Genomic DNA, 18,222 nt, shown 5'->3' on the forward strand with positions numbered 1-18,222 from the left:
GATTGCTATCTTCTTACCAGAAGGGAAGTCTCCCATGTATTTGCTTACATGTATGTTTTCACTTAATTTTCACAGATAGAAAACATAGGCCTGGCATGGTAGCTCATGCCTGCAATCTCAGTACTTTGGGAGGACAAAGTGGGCAGATCACTTGTGCCCAGGAGTTCAGGACCTGCCTGGCCAACAACATGATGAAACCCCATCTTTACAAAAAAAATACAAAAATTAGTTGGGCGTGATGATGTGTCCTTGTCATCCCAGCTACTTGGGAGGATCACTTGAGCCCAGGAGGTCAAGGCTGCAGTGAGCTGTGATCATGCCATTGTACTGCAGCCTGGGTGGCAAAGTGAGACCCTGTCTTAGAAGAAAAGGACGGGAAGGGATGGGAGAAAGGGAAGGGACGAAGGAAGGAGCGAGAGGGGGAAGGAAGGAGAAAAGGAGGGGCAGAGTGGGGGAAGGAGAGACGGAAGGAGGGAGGGAGGCAGGCAGGCAAGCTAGCTTAAGGCTCCAAGAGGGTTTGCCTAGAGTTACACAGCTAATCTGTGGTGAAGCCAACATTCAGAATCTGTTATAGCTTCTCCGAAACAGGTGCAAAACGATTGCCTATTATAATCGAGTAATGCAAGTGAAGGTAGAAGAAGAAACTGCCGAAAGCCTAGGAAGAGATAAAAGTCAAAGCACAGGAGGCAAGTGTCACCCATTCATGCATGCCCGCATCATGCAGGAATACGGTTAATGCATTCTGCCACAAACTGTTAGAGATATTTTCCCCTTCTTACTGGTAGGAAAAATAACTATCTTTTATGATCACTGCTGCCTTAGATGCAATAAAATATGCTAAGTCCCTTGGCTCCCAGTACTTTTCCATTTGCCAGTTCCAGTCTCTCATAACGCCCATCTGTTTTTCAAGCCTTGGCTTCTATTACACATTCCATATCCTTCTGATAAATCCTTGTTTAACTTCATTCAATCATTCATTCCTGTCTCACTGATTCCAGCTTAAACCACTATCTACGTGTTTCTATTCCCTGCACCCAGAAGTCTTGATGATGAGAAGCAAAATGCAAATTAGTGTAATAGCCTAAAGAGACAACTCTGATTACATAGTCAAAATAATTAGAAAAGAAAGCTCTGCAAGTTCTAACATACAAAACAAAGCCAAAAGTTCAGAGACTGTTTTACAAATATAGCTTATCTAGCCTAACCTTTGGGGATTTTATTTTACTTTATAAAAATAGAGAATTTTTTTTGTTGTTTTTTAAATAAGACGTAGTTACTGGGGGCTTATATACAGGGGAGAGAGTCCAGCGGCAGCTGGCTAGGCAGGAGAACGGCCGCAATGTGGATTTGAAGTGGTAGCTCTTCTTTAAGCAAAAAAAGTCAATGTCATCGCTACATGCACAGCCATACTAGATGCTTTCCAGGCTTAAAAAATATAATATGTTGTTTCATATGACACTGTCAGTAATCTTACACCTAAGAATATACATAGAAGAGTTGTCCATGGTATAAAAATAATAGGAAAAACTATAAATTACAAAACCAGGTTTCATAATTTCTGTGTTCTTTGTAATAGCCAGTGAATCACCTAATACCTTGATAATTATTCGCTTAATTATAGGAGCTCTATTGATGTTATCGCTCCGTAACTGTGCCTCTGGTTTAAAATATGAGTCTCAAACCAAACTGAAAACTAAGTAAATAAATTAAAAAATAACTTTTTCCCCATGATCTCTGTTTCTCTTTCTCTCTTTTTTGAGACACAGTCTCACACTGCTGCCCAGGCTGGAGTGCAGTGGTGTAATCTCAGCTCACTGCAACCTGCGCCTCCCGGGTTCAAGTGATTCTCATGCCTCAGCCTCCCACGTAGCTGGGATTACAGGTATGTGCCACCACGCGTGACTAATTTTTGTATTTTGAGTAGAGACGGGGTTTCACCATGTTTGCCAGGCTGGTCTCCAGCTCTTGATCTCAAGTGATCTGCCTGCCTGGCCTTCTAAAGTGCTGGGATTACAGGCATGAGCCACTGTGCCTGGCCTCTCCTCTTTTTAAAGGTTTCAGTACACAGCCATGTGCACAATGAACACAGTACAAACATGCCAAAGCAATTTCACTGAAAAACAGATCTTTCTTATTGACCTTCAACACTTCAATGACAGGTCATCACATTTACAAATGTAAAAGTAAAACTAGATAAACTTACCATTTGGGTGCCAGATTTCTGTAATGAATTTCATTTTAGGAGGTCGGAGGGGATAATCTTTTGGGAAAGTAAGATGAGCCTTAAAAACACCACCTTCACTGGAAAAAAGAACAAAAAGAAGTTCTTGCCTATAAGTTCCTGCTTTTAAGCATAGAATTGTTAAAACAAATATAAAACAAGGGGGCTAGCACTAACACCGAAAATGAAGTAAACAAATAATCTGGATTCCCCACAGGCAGTTACTTTCTCAAATAACTAGTTGAGTAAACTGTCATCGCTATCACTTTAATTAAACTTTCAAGAGAGCTAGTAAAATGAAATCATCTGCTAAAAAGACATTCAGACCAGATCAGATCAGATCACATTACTGCTATGCTACAAACCCTTCCATCACTTCCCAATGCACTTAAAACAAAATTCAGGTTTAACATCACTAGTTTCTCTACGTTGATTTCAAACTGTCATTCCTCTCTGTTCTAACCAGTCTTCTTTCTGTTCTTAAACACATCAAACCCTTTCTCATCTCAAAACTTATGTACATTTTCTTTTTCCTTATCTAGGAACAGATATACTGCCTCCATCTATCCATTTATTCATTTGATCATTTACCAAATATTTACTCGGCATTTATGTGTCAAACTCTAGGGGTATAGCAGCGAAAAAAATCTCAAGGAGTTGATATTCTAGTGACTTTCCAGAACAGCACTGTAAAAGAGAACTGTAATATTGGAGATGTTCTGTATTTGTGCTGTCCAATAACGTAGCCACCAGCCATGTGAAATAAGCCCGTGACTGCTACTTCAGACAACGCACCTCAGTCCACTCACACTGAATTAGCAATCTCTCTCAAGGAATCACCAAAAGAACAATACAGTGACTTGTACACACTAACTAAAACCAAAGAGATCCAGTCAGCCTTAAAGGGCAAAAATACTAAATTCCTGTCTTGTGGCCTTGGCACTAAATGTTTCCTCTGTTGGAAATACCTTTCTCCCTTTGTCTTCTGATAATCATTCAGTACTCAGCTTAAACGTTACCTCTAGAAAGATTTCATTTGACTAAAATCTAAACTAGCCACCAGGTCCCCTCTAGTACATTGACCACTTAAAATTTCTTTATTGCAATACCACTTGCACATGTGATTCTTCTATTGTAATGTGTCCAACCATTAGAGTCATGATTGTGGTTGTTTCAGATCAGTGAGAAATGAAATTCTCAGCTCATTAAATGGTTTCCATTCACTGAACAAATACACATTGATTACCCAGTTACTCTAACCACTGGTCTACATAAAAGGATACAACAGAGAACAGAGCATTAGAGAGCACTGTGGAGCTTATCATTTTAGTGGCAGAAGGAAAATATCTACCAAGAAAAATTATCAGTAGTAAGTGTGGTCATGGAATGATATGAGGAATCTATTGTTAAGTTTTTAAGAGCAGGTATTTCTAAAATTAGCTCACTTGTCTTTAAAGAAATAGTAGGAGGCCAGACACAGTGGCTCATGCCTGTAATTCTAGCTACTCAAGAGGCTGAGGTGGGAAGGATCCCTTCAGTCCAAGAAGTTGAGGCTTCAGAGAGCTGTGATTGTGCCAGTGCAATGCACTCCAGCCTGGGAAACAGAGCTGGGCCTGTCTCAAAAAAAAAAAAAAAAAAAAAAGAAAAGAAAAGAAAAGAAAAAAAGAAAAGAAAGGAAAAGAAAGAAAAAGTGAAAAATTGGGGGTGTGTTGGTATACACATAGAAAAATGTCCAGAAACAGGACATCAGTACATAACAATAGTTAACTAACAATAGTGTAGCGTTACGAGATCTTTTACTCTCTGCTCATTTTAATATAGCTTGAACTGTTCACAAGCAAGTATGAATTTTTATCGCTTTTTCTGATCATAAGACATGGGGGAGGTGCAGATTAAGTTTAAAACAAGAGACAGATCAGCCAGGTGTGGTGGCTCACGTCTGTAATCCCAGCACTTTGGGAGGCCGAGGTGGGTGGATCATGAGGTCAGGAGATTGAGACCATCCTGGCTAACATGGTGAAACTCTGTCTCTACTAAAAATACCAAAAAAACAAACTAGCTGGACGTGGTGGCGGGCGCCTGTAGTCCCAGCTACTCGGGAGGCTGAGGCAGGAGAATGGCATGAACTCGGGAGGCGCAGCTTGCAGTGAGCCCAGATTGCGCCACTGCACTCCAGCCTGGGCGACTGAGCAAGACTCTGTCTCAAAAAAAAAGGCCGGGCGCGGTGGCTCAAGCCTGTAATCCCAGCACTTTGGGAGGCCGAGACGGGCGGATCACGAGGTCAGGAGATCGAGACCATCCTGGTTAACATGGTGAAACCCCGTCTCTACTAAAAAAAAAAAAAATACAAAAAACTAGCCGGGCGAGGTGGCAGACGCCTGTAGTCCCAGCTACTCGGGAGGCTGAGGCAGGAGAATGGCGTGAACCCGGGAGGCGGAGCTTGCAGTAAGCTGAGATCCGGCCACTGCACTCCAGCCTGGGTGACAGCGCGAGACTCCGTCTCAAAAAAAAAAAAAAAAAAAAAAAGAGACAGATCATTAACACTAAACATTCCTGAATAATTAGGAAATGTCACAGGACTCACAGTATAAAAAGTCAGTGACCTTGACCACACAATTTTTTTTAGTAAAACGCAATTTAAAAAAAAACTGTAAAGGGTTAAAGAACAGGGTAGTAAAGTACTCAAGCATAATAAACAGGACAATTTATACAAAAAGTTTAACAGTTGAAGAAGATAGTAACTAGATGGGGAAACTGTACAAATCAAGGGCTTTAAAAGAGATACTCAGAAAAAATGAAGAACTGAATTAAGGCCCACCGTAGGGCCTTCCTTTTCAAAACTGATGAGGTTGTCTATGGAAGGGAAGAAGCCTGAGGGCTTGAGGGAATAGAGAGAGACTGGAATAGCTGTTGTGAAGAGGGCATTACACCATGAGTTAAGTCTTTATCTTCTCTTCCTGTTGCTCTATGTGAGTTAGTGCCAAAATGGGTCTTAGGATATACTGATTATATTGACTATTTTTTCAAACAGGGCTGCAAAAGCAATTTAATGAGTCACTTGCAAAATTTTTTTGCTAACAAAAATAGAAAACAGAGTTTATCACAAGTAGCGTCAGTTATATAATCTATGTATGTCTTTTCTTCACTAATCTATATACACATATGTATGCACTGGGCCATGATGTAACGTATTTCTAATTACGGGTTTGAAACCCACAATTACAGAAAACAGCCAAATGTGGTGGCGGGCGCCTGTAATCCCAGCTACTTAGGAGGCTGAGGTAGGAGAATTGTTTGAACCTGGGAGGTGGAGGGTGCAGTGAGCCAAGATTGTGCCACTGCCCTCCAGCCTGGGTGACAGAGTGAGACTCCGTCTCAATAAAAAAATAAAATAAAAAAAGAGAGTCTATGTAAAAGAACATCAAAGGCACAGCCACAAAGCCCCTGCACTGGATTCTCCTGGCAGCCACGTGCCACTTGATTCCCTGACAACATGGAGTCAGCTTTCCCGTGTCACTTACTTTGGACTGGTTACATTCACGCAAAAGGTTCGCAACAGCTGACTGGAATCTTCATCGTGAAAAACCGATTTAGACCCTCTAAATTGTTTTCAACCTCTAAAATGTCCACCAAATTCAACTAAAAGGGTGGCCCTAAATATTTAAAGCACACAACTTTCACTCTATCTGAAAATGGCCTTGCCCACTCTAAAGCAACCATGGTGTTTCTGTTTTCTCCTGTCTGTGAACCCCTCCTTCTATTTTACCTGTGGAAATGCTACCTGCCCCCGCCTTTTTCTTCTTTTTTTTTTTTTTTTTTTTTGAGACGGAGTCTCGCTCTGTCGCCCAGGCTGGAGTGCAATAGCACAATCTTGACTCACTGCAACCTCCGCCTCCCGGGTTCAAGCGATTCTCCTAATTCTCACATCTGGCTAATTTTTGCATTTTTAGTAGAGGGGTTTCACTATGTTGGCCACGCTAGTCTTGAACTCCTGACCTTGTGAGCCACTGCGCCCGGCCTACCTGCCCTTGTTTTTTTTTTTTAAATGCTTAACTCAGTAGTACCCAACTTGTGCATGCAAACTTCTACCAAGCAGCCAAATTAGCAAAGAGAAAGCCCAAAACCCACAGAGTACAATAACACTGTCGACTAAACATTAACATGCCACATATTCACTCTTGATATACAAAGATAATTGTGGCCAGGCGCGGTGGCTCACGCCTGTAATCCCAGCACTTTGGGAGGCTGAGGTGGGCAGATCACCTGAGGTCAGGAGTTCAAGAACAACCTGACCAACATGGTGAAACCCTGCCTTTATTAAAAATGCAAAAATTAGGCAGGGCGCGGTGGCTCAAGCCTGTAATCCCAGCACTCTGGGAGGCCGAGGCGGGCGGATCACGAGGTCAAGAGATTGAGACCATCCTGGCTAACACGGTGAAACCCCGTCTCTACTAAAAAAATACAAAAAACTAGCCGGGCAAGGTGGCGGGCGCCTGTAGTCCCAGCTATTCGGGAGGCTGAGGCAGGAGAATGGCGTAAACCCGGGAGGCGGAGCTTGCAGTGTGCTGAGATCCGGCCACTGCATTCCAGCCCGGGCGACAGAGCGAGACTCCGTCTCAAAAAAAAATAATAATAATAAATAAAAAATAAAAATGCAAAAATTAGCCGGGCGTGGTGGCGGGCGCCTGTAATCCCATCTACTTAGGAGGCTGAAGAAGGAGAATGACTTGAACCTGGGAGGCAGCGGTTGCAATGAGCCAAGATCGCGCTACTGCACTCCAGCCTGGGCCACAAAGCAAGACTTCATCTCCAAAAATAATAATAAAAAAATAAAATAAATACAATTTTAAAAAGGCATCAATGAATTCAAAATATCTTTCATTACATATTATCTTCATCACAGATACTACAATACAATTACTATCATGATATTAAAAAGAGGTGTATTGGCCGCCCACAGTGGCTCACACCTGTAATCCCAGCACTTTGGGAGGCTGAGTTGGGTGGATCATGAGGTCAGGAGCTCAAGACCAGCCTGGCCGAGATGGTGAAATCCCATCTCTAGTAAAAACTACAAAAATTAGCCAGGCATGGTGGCAGGTGCCTGTAATCCCAGCTACTCGGGAAGCTGAGGCAGGAGAATTGCTTCAATCTGGGGGGCAGAGGTGGCAGTGAGCGACAGAGTGAGACTCTGCTTCAAAAAAAAAAAGGAGATATGTAACCAGCAGTTTCAAATTTGAAAGGGTTGAAAATCCCGGGCCTAGTTCAAGTTTCTTCCATGAGGCCTCCTTTACTGTTTTGGTGTTAAATTATAAAAATCTTACAAGGATCAAGTCCTACCTACCACTCGGCCATATTTATTTTATTTAAATGATGTGCCGCATGCTGCCGTCTGAAATTAGCTCAACATTTCCTGTTAATCTGTAGTCCTGTTGTACCTGTCTCTTGTCCGATCATTTTATTTCCCACAGTTCACTATCTACTAGTCTAAGATATTTGGGAGTCATGTGATCACTGCCTTGGCTGTGCTCTGCGGGCACTGCTTTCCGCCGGGTCCTGGAGTCATCACCCCTTCCGCCTCTCGGTCTCCCGCGGGTGCAGTGGAGGAGAAGGATGAGAAAGCATGGCTGCCGCTGGCCCTTCTGTGGCCTCCAGCCGCCTGTCTGTGACTTTTGATGCTGTTATTGATGTTCTTCCTTGGCTTCAGCAGCTATTTTTGCTATAATAATCCTGCTGCCCTTCGGACTCAGGATAAATGGGATATGCAGGTGAACACCATGCAATTCATGCTGCTATATGCCTGGTATTCTTGGCCCAGTGTGGTTTTGTGTTTCTTTGGTCGCTTTTTAAAACAGAGTATTTGGAATATGATGGGGCACAATTATTTTTAGCTGTTTCATTTGCATTGGACAGGTTGTTTTTGTTCTGAGTGGAATATTTAATGTTTTTTGGCTGATGGAATTTGAAAGATTTGTGTTCAGGATTGGTGGGGAGTGCTTAGCAGTTGCCCAGAATACATACGCTGTGAGCTGGTTTAAAGACAAAGAATTAAACCTGGTGTTTGGACTCCAACAATTTAGCGTGGCTAGAATTGGAAGTACAGTAAACATGAACTTCATGAGTTGGCTGTATTCTAAGATTGAAGCTTCGTGGGGTTCTGCTGGTCACACAACCCCTGGAGTCACACTTAAGACTGGAGGTAACATGTCTTCTTTCACTAATCTGTGCCTTCCTTGGCTCTTGCTTACTTAGATCCCAGAGCAGAGAGAATCCTTCATAAAGAACAAAAAAAAAAGGGGGGGGGGAGAGTTTTTAAATTAACTGATGTAAAGGATTTCTCCTTACCCCTGTGGCTCATATTTATCATCTGTGTCTGCTAGCGTGTTGCCATGTTCCCTTTTATTAGACTTGGGAAAGTTTTCTTTACGAGAAATTTGGATTTTCTTTCCAGGCAGCAAGTGCAATGAACAGTGTTGTGTATGTCGTATCTGCTCCCACGACCCAGTATTTGGGCTCCCGGTGGATGACACAGGGAAGAACAGCATCTGGGTTGTGTGTGTGGTCACAGCCACTCTTGTGTCCCACATGATGCTGGCCTTTATGATGTGGAGCCCTTGGGTTGCTATGTGTCCTCTGGGAATCTCCTAGTCATTGCCTGCCTGTGCATTATGGCCAATAGTGGCATCTGTAGTTCCTGAACATCAACTGGGAACTGCATATGGCTTCACGCACTCCATTCAGAATCTTGGGTTGCCCATCATTTCCATCACTGCTGGGATGATACAGGATACTCGGGGATATTTGTTTTTTACAAGTTTTCTTCATTGCCTGTGTTTCTATGTCACTATTATCTGTGGTCTTACTCTTATTTTGTGAATCATGCCCAGGGTGAGAACCTCAATTACTCCACAAGACAAAGGGGAGAAATAAAATTTGCCCATACTTAATAAGTTTAAATAACTGTGTCATGAGAATGGCTTTGCACATCATTGGTTTGAAAATCTCCATTTTAAAAAATTTAGAGTTTAGTCATTAGAAAAAATAATGGAATGGCAAGTTATATTTATATCCAAATACACCTATTTCAAAGTGTATCTGTGAGAACTATTTTAGCCTGGGTCTTCTGTACTGTATGTTGCTGAAGAATTCTACAAAAGGCCAATCAACAATGAAAGGTTTAGAAAACTGCTCTGGAACATCCAGGTGAACTTCCGAAAAGAACAGTGAAAAAAGAAAAACACTGGAGCTTCTGTTATCTTAGGGATATGATAATGTATGTATCTTAGGGATATGACCTTTCCTTTATCTTATAGCAGAAAAAAAAATGGCATTGTCACAGGCATTCCCTTTAGTGGTAGGGAATAATGCTAGAAAATACGTGAAGATTTTTATGAAGTGTCTTTCTATTCACAGCCAGTAGCTTATGCTCTACTCTGTGGTTATGTGGACTGCTGAGCAGTGGCCCTTCTGAGTTTATTTCTCTGTTACTGAGGACCCTAATTTCTTGGGGACACAATATTAGAGTACAAACTTTCCATACAGTTTTTCATATAATCTAATTAGTAACTACAAAGTGTCCTTCAAATTATAATTGACATTTACAAAGATAAATAACAAAACCGCAAAAGGGGAAAAAGTAAGATTTTTTTTTTTTTGCTGTTATAAGCAATAGAACATTGAAAGTCTGAAACATTTCCTAAGCATAGGGTTTTTACCCTAGAAATGAAACTGCTAAGACCAAATTTAAGTAATTGTTCAAAGTCACTCAACTAAGAGTGGTAGAGTTAGAGAGCTAACCAAAGGCAGTCCCCAAAGTCCATGTCCTTGAACACTACATGATAAACAGCAAGGCATTACCACTGATCATTCAATTTCTAAGCAATGCAGGCATTAGGTTCATTCCCTCCAGAATTTCATTACAGAACAGATGGCTTCTGCCTCTACATCTTACAGTAAATACATTTATAACTGGAATATAAATTATAAAAATAATTTATAACTGGAATAGAATTTTGCAACTGTAAAAGAATGTAATTCTGAGTTTTGGTTAACTGATTCTTCATTTTCTACAACCACCCAAGGTAAGGCAATACTACAAAACACATAATCTTAAGATTCTCCAAATTTTTCATACCATTGCCAGTGCTTAAAAACAAAATAAATAGATAAGGCATACTCCTTGAACAGACCAGCCATTGGTGATGAAAGGAAAAGAGAGATAGAAAATACACAGACATCATTCATTAATAATTTATAAAATGTTATAATTATACAGTGATATCCAGGTTTCTTAAACTTTCTGGGTTTTTTTGTTTGTTTGTTTAAGACATGGTCTAGCTCTGTTGCCCAAGCTAGAGTGCAGTGGCATGATCTTGGCTCACTGCAGTCTCCTGGGCTCAAGTGATCCTCCCACCTCAGCCTCCTGACTGCAGGCATGCATCACCATGCCTGACTTATTTTTGTATTTTTTTTGTAGAGACAGAGTTTCACCATGTAGCCCAAGCTGATCTCCAACTTCTGAGCTCAAACATTCCACCCTTGGCCTCCCAAAGTGCAGGGATTATAGACGTGATGGGCCACTGTGCCCATCCTAAACTTCCTTACTACAAACCTGTTGCCACTTCTACCTGAAATTTCAATTTCTGTGGATATGAGTGGTTATCCATACTGCTTGATAATCAGTCTGAAAATAGTTGGTATACCTTTGAAAATAGTTGGTATACCAGTTCAGAGTGTACATTTCCTAGAAAAACCTTAAAGACTACTGCACTGGAAAGATTCATTAATAAAAATAAACATGTAATGCAATATAAAGATGAGTATGACTGAATTAAGACTTGTGGCAACTATAGGAGTCTCAAAGTAACCCCTGAATGTACCAGTTATCAATCACATAGACTGAAGAGAGTGGAGTGCCCTCTAGTGACTAAATGAGGGCTAATGACGGCACGGTGAGATAATCACACCAGCTTTTACAGAATTTTGGTTCAGTATTATTTCTATTACCTAATTATAAAGTAGTGAATTAACCACTTAGGTCTGGGTACCATCTGAGCCTATACTAATTTATTTTCAATCCTGTAACACCGCTTCCCCCCAGTACAAGCCTCTACTTCCCTTCACAGGCAGTTATTTATTTTATTTTATTTATTTTTATTTATTTATTTTTTTTTTTGAGACGGAGTCTCGCTCTGTCGCCCAGGCTGGAGTGTGGTGGCCGGATCTCAGCTCACTGCAAGCTCCGCCTTCCGGGTTCCCGCCATTCTCCTGCCTCAGCCTCCCGAGTAGCTGGGACTACAGGCGCCCGCCACCTCGCCCGGCTAGTTTTTTGTCTTTTTTTGGTAGAGACGGGGTTTCACCGTGTTAGCCAGGATGGTCTTGATCTCCTGACCTCGTGATCCGCCCGTCTTGGCCTCCCAAAGTGCTGGGATTACAAGCTTGAGCCACCGCGCCCGGCCTACAGGCAGTTATTTATACATAAGGTATATACATTCACTCCCAATAGCGCTCTTCAAATAATTCCAAGATGGCCTCTACTCTCTCCATTCCACTGAAATAATTACAAGAACATCACTACTTTCTTACTTTCTGTTAAGACAACCTTTTTTTTTTTTTTTTTGGAGACAGAGTTTTCCTCTTGTTGCCCAGGCTGGATGGAGTGCAGTGGCACGATCCCAGCTCACCGCCAACGTCTGCCTCCCGGGTTCAAGCGATTCTCCTGCCTCAGCCTCCCGAGTAGCTGGGATTACAGGCACCCACCACCATGCCCGGCTAATTTTACATTTTTAGTAGAGATGGGGTTTCTCCGTGTTGGTCAGGCTGGTCTCCAACTCTTGACCTCAGATGATCCTGCCCGCCTCGGCCTCGTACGCCACCACGCCCAGCCAACGACAAATCCATTCTATGAAGTACATGATCCTTGGTAGCATTTTAAAAGGCCTACTTCTAACAAACCTTTCTTCATCCCCCTGTATCTTGCTTTGCCTTTCTCAGGTCCTGCCCTAGGAACACGCTCTCTCTCTTCCCTGAGCAAAGGCTACTGATCTCAGGAAGGCACAGGCCAGAAGTGACCACCAGTATTCTCAGCAGCATATACACACTCCAGAGGAGCTGCCAGAAACACTGCTGTGATTCACATCTCAAGTCAACAGCCAACGCTTTCAAAAATGTACACCAAATACCAGAAACGGTGTTGTTTTCTTTTTTGAGATGGAGTCTTGCTCTGTCACCAGGCTGGAGTACAGTGGTGTGATCTTGGCTCACTGCAACCTCCGCCTCCCGGATTCAAGAATTCTCCTGCCTCAGCCTCCTGAGTAGCTGGGACTACAGGTGCGCGCCACCACGCCCAGCTAATTTTTGCATTTTTAGTAGAGACGGGGTTTCACCATGTTGGCCAGGATGGTCTAGATCTCCTGACCTCGTGATCTGCCCGCCTCGGCCTCCCAAAGTGCTGGGACTATAGGCGTCAGCCACAGCGCCCGCCCAGAAACGGGTTTTTATTAGTGAAAAGAAAAAGTGTTTCTCTTTGGTGGAGCTGGAGGTACACAACATACAGTCAGTTATGCGAGGCTTTACGACAGGGTTATGATCTGAGAAAGGCGTCCTTGGGCGATTTTATACATCAGAGTGAACATACACAAGCCTACAGGGTATGGCCTACTTACATACCTGGGCTTTAGGATACAGCGTATAGTTCCCAGGCTACAAACCTGTAGCGCATTTTACTGTACTGTATACTGTAGGCAATTGTAACAAAATGGTGTATATCTAATCCTGAGAGGTCAGGAGTTCGAGACCAGCCTGCTCAACATGGTGAAATGGCATCTCTACTAAAAATACAAAAATTAGCCGGGTGTGGTGGCAGGTGCCTGTAATTCCAGCTTCTTGGGAGGCTGACACGGCAGAATCACTTGAACCCAGGGGACAGAGATTGCAGTGAGCCAAGATCGCGCCACTGCACTCCAGACTGAGAGACAGAGTGAGACTCCATCTCAAAAAAAAAAAAAAAAAAAAAAAAAATTTCAATGAGGCCCTTAGAATTGAGCTCAAATCTGGATTCCCAACCAATGCTCCATACAGACATCAGTTTAGAAGAGTTTTTCTTGTTTTCATGTACGTAATACAAGGGTAACTAGATTCTGTCACTGAAATGTTGCTGTGTCTCCCAAGGTGGTGATGTTGAAAAACTACAAGAATAGATCTGAACTTCACCGGGCTCACATCCCAGGTGTGGTAAGTGGGTAAGGATCTGGCTGCATCAAGCATCTTTTGGTGAAAAAACTGTTAGGAAATTTGCTTTCAAATAACAGTAAGGTTAGGAGGAAGCACTTCCAGATGGTCTTCAATGGCTACTGTTATCTGCCAAAAACCTTAATCATGTGGGGTGGCCAAATTCAGTTATCTCAATTTGTAAAACTCATCAATGCAAACTACTATCAGGAAACACATCAGCAAAATTTCGGATTGGCAATCGTTATCACAAACACAAATGTCCACACGACGGTTCAACTCTACGTATCAGCCTAGCCTGGCAGAGAAATAGCTCCAAATCTTCTTTTCCATCAGCTGTTTTCTGAGGAGGAAAAGAGCTACTAACTCAGAAAACCTAAAAACAACTACCTGACCATCACCAAAAAAACTGTTTGATGCATCCAAATCCTTACCCACTTAGCACCATTGAGATGAAGGTTAAATGAGAAAGTATAGTCCAGACCTCAAGAAACTCAGATCTAGATCTGTCCCTGTCACTCAGTTGTTGGCTTTAAGAAGGTCACTTCCTTTTTTTCCAATACCTGAACTGCTGTAAAAAGCATGGAAACTTGTATCAGTCACCAATGTAAGGAAGTCTTGATGCATCTTTGTGTGTGTGTGTGTGTGAGATGGAGTCTCGCTCTGTCACCCAGGCTGGAGTGCAATGGCGCTATCTCAGCTCACTGCAACCTCCACTTCCTGGGTTCTAGCGATTCTCCTGCCTCAGCCTCCTGAGTAGCTGAATTACAGGCGCGCGCCACCACACCCGGCTAATTTTTTTGTCTTTTTAGTAGGGACAGGGTTTCACCATGTTGGTCGGGCTGGTCTCGAACTCATGACCTCGTGATCTGCCTACCTCAGTCTCCCAAAGTGCTGGGATTACAGGGGTGAGCCACCGCGCCTGGCAGATGCATCTTACAAAACAATACATACTAGTAAATTTAAGTTAGTCTGCAAACACTCAGAGCAGAAAATACGACTGTGGTCTTTGCATCTAGAAATGTACTACACGAAATATTTTTAAAATTCTACTTCTCTTCTACTCTTATTTAATACCACTACATTGTTGTCTATCCTTAAGTCATTGGTTTAACAATTAATAGTCAGTTAACAGGTTATCATATAGTCTAACAATAACTTTCAACAAACTAGGAGAAAGTGACCATTAGTTTAGTATAGGATAAGAACACCTAGATTCTAACCAGTATTCAGTGGGGACTCAAGTAGAGAACCACGAAAATAGACGATCTTGAAAATTCTCCTTAGCCTTCTTAATACACTGATGTGTATAATACATTCTCAATTAAAATGTCCAAAAAATATACAATTATCCTGCCTCCTGAATTCAAGTGATTCTCCTGCCTCAGCCTCCTGGATAGCTGGGATTACAGGTGTGCCACCACGCCCGGCTAATTTTCATATTTTTAGTAGAGACAGGGTTTCACCATGTTGGCCAGGCTGGTATCAAACTCCTGACCTCTCAGGTGATCCACCCACCTCAGCCTCCTAAAGTACTGGGATTGCAGGCGTGAGCCACCACACCCAGCCTGAAACTATTATTTTTAATAGCAATAGGTCTTAGACATTAGAGATTCAAGGAGAACACGAACACTCTTCGATGATCCAATTCAGTACAAAGGATACTGAATACAGCCATTTCTCCTGCTCCTTAAAAAATAATTTCATTTCAGTTTGCCAAAATACTTGTGTTTTTGCTTTGTTTTGTTTTGAGATGGAGTCTCACTCTGTCACCCAGGCTGGAGTGCAATGGTGTGGTCTCAGCTTACTGCAACCTCTGCCTCCTGAGTTCAAGTGATTCTCCTGCCTCAGCCTCCTGAGTAGCTGGGACTACAGGCGCGTGCCACCACACCCATTCCCAAAGTGCTAGGATTACAGGCGTGAGCCACCACGCCCAGCCTGCCAAAATAGTTTTTAACTCAGTGTATTAAAAGAGCTCCATTTTGAAGATGTCAGTCCCATTATACTTACTAAAGTGTATCTGGAGGGCCAATAATAAGGACTTCCCATCGGTAGAGATCATTGTCATCTATTAAACCTGCAGAAAAGCCTTCCACTGGATTTTTGTTGAGTTCTGTGGAAAAAGCAAAGTTTAATCAATACATTTAAGCACAAAATTTTCATCCAATAGATAAATTACAGAACTTGAGCATACATGTTATATATAAGTTTTAAACCATCAAACAGATATACCTTGCCAGGCAAGATGCTACTTGATGGCCAAAATATTTTCATGTCTATACTGTAAGAAAGCCCTGGGTAAAGCAAACTCTCCAGAAGATCAACTTCTACTGGTGTCCAGCCAGGCTCTTGTCATTCTGGGTGGCCCTACAGTGGTCTTTTAAGGAAGCTTATTAAAATGCAGATATCCAGGCCCATCCCCCAGAGATTCTCGTTCGAGGGAACCCCAGAAATCAAATCAAGTTGGCAATTCTTAAGCTGCTATCTTTAGGGTATGCTTTCAGAGTGTCTAATCATACCTTTTCATTGGAATATACTGAGCTTAATAACTTTCATTTGTACTAACATTTGTACTCCTATTTGACATGTCCCTGTAGTCGTGGGGACCTGCTCCTACAGTGCTCCTGTGTGCCCATCCATCTCTGAGCACAAGGAGAGCAGAGGTCCCATAAGTCTTATCTGTGTATGTTGACCCTCTGAGAGCCATAGCCTCTGGGACACAGGATTAACTTAAGAGTAATAGCTAGAGCATACAGGAATGGCTGTAGCATCATGAGGTTCTTCTCTTCTAAAGAGAGTGCCGTGGCATGGAGAAAGAATGACAGGGTGGGAAACAAGAGGTGAGGAACTAGCGAGGTGGGGGCACACAAGCCAAGACAGGGACCTTAAGGAGCAGGTGAGCAGGGGTGCAGGGCCCAAAATGTTTCCGGAGACACCAGACTTAATAAAGTACTGGCCTACTAACGGTGAGCAGACCACATGAGAAATTTTTAAACAGTTTAATGAGGTATAACTGACATTCGGTGAACTGCACAGACTTAAATTACACAATTTGGCCAGGCACAGTGGCTCACACCTGTAATCCCAGCACTTTGGGAGGCCGAAGCAGGTGGACCACCTGAGGTCGAGAGTTTGAGACCGGCCTATTAACATGGAGAAACCCCGTCTCTACTAAAAATACAAAATTAGCCAGGTGTAGTGGCGCATGCTGGTAATCCCAGCTACTCAGGAGGCTGAGGCAGAAGAATTGCTTGAACCTGGGAAGCAGAGGTTGCGGTGAGCTGAGATCACACCATTGCATTCCAGCCTGGGCAACAAGAGCAAAACTCTGTCTCAAAAAAAAAAAAAATAATTAAAAATAAATAAATAAATAAAAATTTAAAAATTAGTTGGGCATGGTGGCATGCGCCTATAATCCCAGTTACTCAGAAGGCTGAGGCAGGAGAACTGCTTGAACCTGGGAGGCAAATGTTGCATTGAGCCAAGATCACGCCATTCATTGCACTCCAGCCTGGGTGACAGAGCAAGACTCCATCTCAAAAACAAAAACAAAAACAAAAACAAAAAACAATTTAATAAGTACTGATATATGTATACACCAGAGGAACCAACTCAACAATCACAATAGTGAATGCACGTATCAATCACCCACAAAATTATCATGTTTTACCTGCCAGTGGAATTGGGTACTCATTGGCTCAAATTGGAAAGTGGGGACAAAGAACACGCAAGAGTAGAGTGGTTTGAAAAGGACTTGGTGGGAGTCTCAACAGGTGTGTAATTCTCGTGTACTACCTGCCATCATTCTCACGCAGCTTTGCCTAAGGATGAAAGACAGTATAATACAGCTCGGAGTGCTACCAACGACTGAACCAATGTGTAGGTAACTGAGGAGATATTAATTTTGGGGGTAATCAGAGATGGTATTATTTCAACAACTAGGATTTAACAACATGCCAGCAAAATATGAGAAAGTCAACAGTGAAAATTTATTATTTAGGCCGGGCGTGGTGGCTCACACCTGTAATCTCAACACTTTCAGGAGGCCAAGGAGGGCGGATCACTTGAGGTTGGGAGTTCAAGACCAGCCTGGCCAACATGGTGAAACCCTGTCTTTAGTAAAAATACAGAAATTGGCCAGGCATGGAGGTAGACACCTGTAATCCCAGCTACTCAGGAGGCTGGGGCAGGAGGATCACTTGACCTGGGAGGCAGAGGCTGCACTGAGCCGAGACCATGCCACTATACTCTAGCCTGGGTGACAAAGCGAGACTCTGTCTCAAAAATAAAAATAAAAACTTTATGTTTAAACATGGAAGTGCTTCTTTTCTTGAAATTTGAGGGGAGATATGTATAAGTCTAATATTTTTGCATAACAGGCAAACTGGACTTTTACAAATAGTTAAAATCAGCACTGTATTTCAATACACAAGAAAGGTATTTTTACTTTAAAGTGGCTAATCTAAAATACTTTTTAAAGATATTGAAAGTGCAAACACATTAAGATGGGAATAGCATTTTCAGTTACTTTGTTTATGCATGCATATGTGTACTGAGTGCCAACTATGTTGCAGACATTCTAGTAAAACAGAAAGTCACACTTTCCTGTCGACTGAGGAATGGAGTGGAGCACACACAAATGCGCTGTGAGGAGTTATTTTCTACATGAGTGATCTCATTTCCAACCTTTTTCTAGATAAACACCATTACATTACTCAGACCATTTTCTGCAACACTGTACACAAGAGTCTTGTGAAAGATTCTATAATATA

General features: G+C 42.3%; 1 protein-coding gene and 1 pseudogene across 1 annotated transcript in view; one reads left to right on the forward strand and one right to left on the reverse strand.

Moving 5' to 3' along the window:
- UBE2G1 (ubiquitin conjugating enzyme E2 G1) overlaps positions 1 to 18,222 on the reverse strand; it is a 101,623-nt gene that overhangs the window by 26,587 nt on the left and 56,814 nt on the right. The window contains exons 2-3 of the mRNA XM_015118270.3: positions 15,461 to 15,563; positions 2,204 to 2,301 (exon numbers count right to left, since the gene is read on the reverse strand). Coding sequence (XP_014973756.1) covers positions 2,204 to 2,301; positions 15,461 to 15,563 — 201 coding nt within the window. The remainder of the gene's footprint in view (positions 1 to 2,203; positions 2,302 to 15,460; positions 15,564 to 18,222) is intronic.
- Positions 7,770 to 9,302, forward strand: LOC100424787 (lysosomal dipeptide transporter MFSD1 pseudogene; annotated as a pseudogene).

The sequence above is a fragment of the Macaca mulatta genome, chromosome 16, assembly GCF_049350105.2.
Source record: "Macaca mulatta isolate MMU2019108-1 chromosome 16, T2T-MMU8v2.0, whole genome shotgun sequence".
Taxonomy (NCBI): domain Eukaryota; kingdom Metazoa; phylum Chordata; class Mammalia; order Primates; family Cercopithecidae; genus Macaca; species Macaca mulatta.